Source organism: Dufourea novaeangliae, unplaced genomic scaffold (assembly GCF_001272555.1).
Source record: "Dufourea novaeangliae isolate 0120121106 unplaced genomic scaffold, ASM127255v1 scaffold244, whole genome shotgun sequence".
NCBI classification, from domain to species: Eukaryota; Metazoa; Arthropoda; class Insecta; order Hymenoptera; family Halictidae; genus Dufourea; species Dufourea novaeangliae.
Genome location: NW_015374131.1, coordinates 69,772 through 75,563, shown reverse-complemented (window position 1 = coordinate 75,563; position 5,792 = coordinate 69,772). Strand labels below are relative to the sequence as shown.

At 44.8% G+C, this 5,792-nt stretch overlaps 1 protein-coding gene across 1 annotated transcript; it reads right to left on the bottom strand.

Annotated features, from left to right (window-relative positions):
* Positions 1-2,056: 2,056 nt before the first annotated feature.
* On the bottom strand, positions 2,057-5,441 carry LOC107191240. The gene is made up of 3 exons (XM_015580230.1): positions 4,758-5,441; positions 2,805-4,445; positions 2,057-2,401 (listed from the first exon to the last, which is right to left on the bottom strand). The coding sequence occupies exons 1-3, from the start codon at positions 5,439-5,441 to the stop codon at positions 2,057-2,059; spliced, it is 2,670 nt and encodes an 889-aa protein (XP_015435716.1).
* Between the last annotated feature and the right edge of the window lie 351 nt (positions 5,442-5,792).

Here is a 5,792-nt window from a genome sequence, read left to right as displayed (position 1 = left end):
ACTGATAACACAAAAATAATGTTTCATTTTGCAAAGCGGTTTCGTCATTATATCCGCAACCATTTTTTCTGTTGGTAAATAAAATAAATCAAACACTTTATTATTTAGAGTATCTCGTATGAAATGATAACGTAAGTCTATATGTTTTGATCTCGCATGGAACACGCTGTTATTCGCCAGCAACTGTGCGCTTTGATTGTCGTTATAAATTACTATTTTTACTTCTATACCTAATTCTAACAATAAATTTCTCAAGAACATCGCTTCTTTGCTGGACTCAGACATTGCCATGTACTCTGCTTCTGCAGATGATAATGCAATTGTTTTTTGCTTTTGACTTTTCCATACGATAGGTGAACCACTGAACATAAACGCATATCCAGTAAACGAGTTTCTGTCAAGAACGTTGGAACCCCTGTCAGCATCTACATATCCTTTAATCTCAAAGTCACTATTTTTTTCATACATTAGACCATAATTAATAGTGTGTTTTAAATATCTAACTACTCGTTTCACAGCGTTCCAATGCTCCTTCCCAAAACACGTATTGAATTGTGACAGAAATATTACACTATGCATTATGTCTGGTCTAGTTGCAACGGATAAGTACATCAAATTTCCTATAAGTTCTCGATAAGGCAATTTTATACTCGATTTGTCTTCTTTCAAAGAATACAATAAACCTCTATCACTCGGAGTATTACATACCTTCGCATCAATAAAATTAAATTTTCCTATAATCTTATTTATATGTTTCCTCTGCCTAAGAAAAATTTTATTACTTTTTCTGACGATTTCTATTCCTACGCAATATTTGGGTTCACCGAGATCTTTTACTTCTAGCTCACACTTTAGTTTACTTTTCAACTCGTTTAACTTCCTATCATCATTATAAGCTATGAGCATGTCATCAACGTACAAAATAATAATAATCATGTAATTGTCATTAATGTCATAGTATAGACAAGGTTCTGTTTTAGACGCTTTCAAATTTAAATTCTTAACACATTGCGTACGGCGCTCTGCGCGCTCAACGCGCTCCCAGGACCCGCACATTTTTGAACGCTCCAGAAGCATTCTTAGCAAGGAATAGGATGCATATATGCACATTTTTAATTTGCATTTGGTATTATATTCACATAAAGTATTGTTAAATATTACTATATATTTTATACATCTATTATATAAGATTTTTTACATTTTAACTATTGTTCGCGCCCGCAATGATTCCGAATGTTGGAGATGCACCGAATGTAGGACGTACCAAATGGTTACACAAACTCGGACAGTAAATGAGAAAACTTGTTTCAACAAAAAACTAGTGGACTGATCAAGACTGACTTGTACACACACAAGCACCAGTTTGGTTCTATCAGTCACACTGACTGTTCAAATGAGATTGATGTTTCTCCCTTGAAGTACTGATTGAATCTGGTAAAAATTCGTAAGACTGAAGGCCTCCTCGGTGAAGCGCCTTGCCCCCCACTCTCACAGTGCGCCCTCAGCGCATTTCTTCGTGGGGGTAGAAGTGTAAAATGCCCGCTAGGGTGGACGACAGTTTGGCAACCTTGGGGACTTTCCTCCAGGTACCGTACGCGAGGCTCCCTGCGAGCCGAAGGACGAACAACAGCGTCCCGTTACCCTTCGGAAAGCCCTGGTTTATGACATGGACCGGTAACTAATTTGGCGCGAGGGTGACTAAAACTGCTGGTAGTATAAAATAATTTCGTACCGTGCACATTTGGCGACCAAATGTGCAGGACAAAGTCTTTACAAATCTTCACTCGCCTCATCGATGCCATAAACCAATTCCTGGAACACCGTGTTCCAGAACATGCCGCCCACCTTGAACGGCTCTCGTTCAAATACTATAACTAATAACAGACAAAAAACACTAGACTATGTACATGAATCACTAATGTAACGCGACAGGATATTACGAGTAGAAGACTATAAACAACTTAATCCTATTTATACAAGTTACAAACAATATCATAATGTTAATTCTATCGGAGTGATGTACATGTATGGACATGGCGAGTTCGATAAGACTCTTTTAAAGAGTCGCGTTGTGATCGGATGATCCTCCGGGTTCAGCTTGGCTTGCTGGGATTTCTTCGTCCAGGGGTAGGACACAAATCTTTGTGGCCGGCCGCTTCACGGGTCCATTTGCTGTCTGTATCGACACGACCCTGATTATGTGATCCGCACCGGGATGAAGCGCCGTGATTCGGACCAGCTTCCACCGCAACAGAGGAAGATTGTCCTCCTCGAGGACCACCATGGTTCCTACTCCAAACTGGTCCGGAATGTTAACCTTCCATTTGTTCCGTTGTTGCAAATGGTGGAGGTATTCCTGTTGCCATCGTTTCCAGAAGTGCTGATACATCGCCTGCAGCAACTGAAACCGACTTAAGCGATTCACTCAGAAATGCACCGCTGATTTGAATCATTTGAAAGAAACCCTTGCAATCGCTGCATTTCATTGCGTGCTGCTACAAAATTTGTCCCGTTATCCAAGTACAGATCCCGGCATCGCCCCCTGCGCGCGATGAAACGTTTTATAGGAATGCCTCTGTCGTTAAATCCATTGTCAGCTTTAAATGAACGGCCTTCGTAACCATACACACGAATAGGCACAAATACGCTTTCGTCACCGTACTTCGCGTCCGGTCCTTTACATAAAAGGGCCCTGCATAATTTACTCCAGTGCTAAAAAATGGAGCTCTGACTCGGACTCGTGCCGCAGGTAGTTGACCCATTAAGTAAGCAACACCTTTTGGGTTTGTCCTACTGCATCTTACACAACTCCTTAAAACACCCTTGACGACGCTTCGGCCGGCCAGTGGCCAATATCGCCTCCGAATCGCTGATAAGACCGCTTCACATCCCGCATGCAAACTCCGTTCGTGTTCGCGACGAATTATTGCTCGAGTAATAGGACTGTCCTTTGGCCAAATCACAGGATGTTGCTGCTCGTATCTTAATTCGGCATGGCTAAGCCTACCGCCCACCCTGAGTAGTCCTTTGTCGTCTAAAACCGGATTTAGACAGCGTACCGTACTTGAAGTGCCGACAACATTGCCTAAACGCAAATCTACTAGCTCTTGACCGAATGCTGATTTCTGGACCATTTTAAGGATGGCATCCTCGGCCAACTCTAAGTCCCTAATGGATAACTTAACAAACGATTCCGGAGATCTACTTATCTGGTCATTCTTAGAAGCACCCGAAGCATCCCTGTGACTTTTACGGGTACGAATGTTATGACAGAACCGTAAACAATACGCGACCACCCGAATTAATCGCGCGCAGTTTGAAAATCGTGTCAGGAGACTACAATTTGTGTCTGTCTCTCCCTTGAGGACAGTACACACTACGGCCCTTCCCTCTGGCAACTCGATAGGTAACTGTCCAGTGACCGGCCACTCGGTTGGACATTGTTGCAGCCACGATGGGCCGTTCCACCAAAGACTCAAGTCTTGTAAAGCGGACGGCCGTACTCCTCGCGATAAGAGATCTGCAGGATTTTGAGCGGATCCTACATGACGCCACGTGCCCCGTGATAGGTTTTGAATCTCCGTAACCCGATTCGCGACAAACGTCTTCCATTGATTAGGAGATCCCTTCAGCCAGGCAAGCGTGATCATGGAATCACTCCAATAAAACTCCCGAGCTATGACAATCCGGGAAGCAGTTCGCACCTTGTCGACCAAGTGCATTAACAAAAGGGCCCCGCGAAGTTCTAGTCGCGGCAGACTTATTGTTTTTAGGGGTGCCACTCGCGATTTGGCGCACAATAAACGAGTTGTGCCATTACCCCTCCCGTCGACCCTGCGCAGGTACACGCATGCACCGTAGGCCTTCTCAGAAGCATCACAGAAACCGTGAATTTCTACCTGCGTAGAATTCAGACCTATTATAAGTCGGGGAATCGCAAGCCGCCTTAAAGATTGTAAATCTGATTGGAAATCCTGGAATTCTGCATGAATCCTTTGTGGAACAGATTCATCCCAGGACACCTTCAGCTGCCACAGCAACTGCATCAACAATTTTGCCCTAATGACAACTGGACCCACTAAACCGAGCGGGTTGAATATTCTCGCGAGTTCGGATAATATTACGCGTTTCGTTACCCGTGTCGTGATTCTATCTTTTATGGCGATCCGCAACTCATCGGTCAGTGGGCCCCACAACATTCCAAGGGTTCTTGGATCCATCTCAGCCTGCGACACGATGTCCTTTGGTTCGTCTGACACCGAGTTAATCACTGTTGGCTCGTGTGATGCCCATTTCCGTAATTCAAACCCTGCTTCCCTTAACAGCCTACTGACGTCCTGTTTTAACACTCTAGCCTGCTCTATCGTGTCCGCGCCCGTTAGCAAATCGTCAACATAAAAATCTTGTATGATTATGTGACTCGCGATTGGATGTGTCGATATTGTCTAAGCCGACCTGCTGCAAGACACGAGTGGCCAAAAACAGAGCTGACGCAGTACCATACGTAACCGTGTTGAGTTCATATGTTGCAATTGGCTGCGTGGGTTCTTCTCGCCATAAAATACGTTGAAGACCATGTTACTCGGGCGTTATCAAAATTTGCCGATAATCTTCGCGATGTCAGCATTTAACACTACTGGAAATTGCCGGAAACGAATTGAAATCGAAATTAGATCGTCCTGAACTACTGGACCGACACGCTGTATTTCGTTCAATGATACTCCCGTGGACGTCTTTGCGGACCCGTCGAAAACTACCCGCACCTTTGTCGTGGTACTCGTCTCCTTCGTCACGGCATGGTGCGGCAGGTAATAAACCGGATTTGCAACCGAATGACCATCCCGAGGTATCTTTGACATGTGCCCTAATCTTTCATATTCTCGCATGAATTCGCGATATTCCTGCCTTAATATGGGTGACCTAATCAACTTTCTTTCTATATTAAGAAACCTCCGCTCGGCCATGTTGAAAGAATCGCCAAGATCCCGAAGACCGTCGGTGAATGGAATCGTCACCATATATCGCCCGTCCCTGTCTCGTGCGACCGTTTGTACGAAATGATCCTCACACGGGTGACTGTTCGCGTCATTGGTTGTGGAAACTTGCTCTATTTCCCAAAACTGTCTGAACTGAGCATTCAGCTGATCGTTAGTAATCAGCCCACAGATCTGCGCCTGGGATTCAACGGCCCCGTGCATGCGTCCCCCGAACACCCAACCCAGCTGTGTTTTTAATAAAACCGGTAATCCACGTCCTAATCTATGCTGGCCTACACACATAATGTCCCACAGATAACCATTCCCGATAAGGAGGTCGATATCGTGAGGTGTATCGAATTGGGGATCCGCGAGGTGAAGTTGCGATGGAACACTTAACACCTGTCTCGAAACATGAAAATTAGGAACATCAGACGTAATTTTTTTCATTAACAGACACGGCATCTTAGCACGGTAGCCCGTACATCGCGACGCGATCCGTACCTGCAATTGGCCGCTAACGTTTCTACCTGCGTCAGTGGCCCCTATGCCCGAAATCAAAGACCGTGTTGATTCCCACGTCAAGCCTACTCGCCTTGCGAACGACTCCTTTATAATATTCACTTGCGACCCCTGATCGAGTAAGGCCCTGCATTCATGTTTTCTACCCTCATCATCCATAACATAAATAACTGCAGTGGATAAGAACACATGCTCTGACCCGTCGGAACTGTGAGCAACATAGCTCTGAGAAGGTGTTGCTTCCTCGGTGGAAACTTCTTCGATAATCGAGTTCGCGGCTTCTGTACAGTGAAT

What these genes read in the sequence shown, in the direction of transcription:
- LOC107191240 (XM_015580230.1), bottom strand. Translation starts at nt 5,441, where the DNA reads ATGCCGTGTCTGTTAATGAAAAAAATTACGTCTGATGTTCCTAATTTT. An exon ending in GTACCACGACAAAGGTGCGG is followed by an intron (nt 4,446 to 4,757) that starts GTAGTTTTCGAC and finishes AGGTCGGCTTAG; the next exon opens with ACAATATCGACACATCCAAT. An exon ending in AGGGTGTTTTAAGGAGTTGT is followed by an intron (nt 2,402 to 2,804) that starts GTAAGATGCAGT and finishes AGTCGGTTTCAG; the next exon opens with TTGCTGCAGGCGATGTATCA.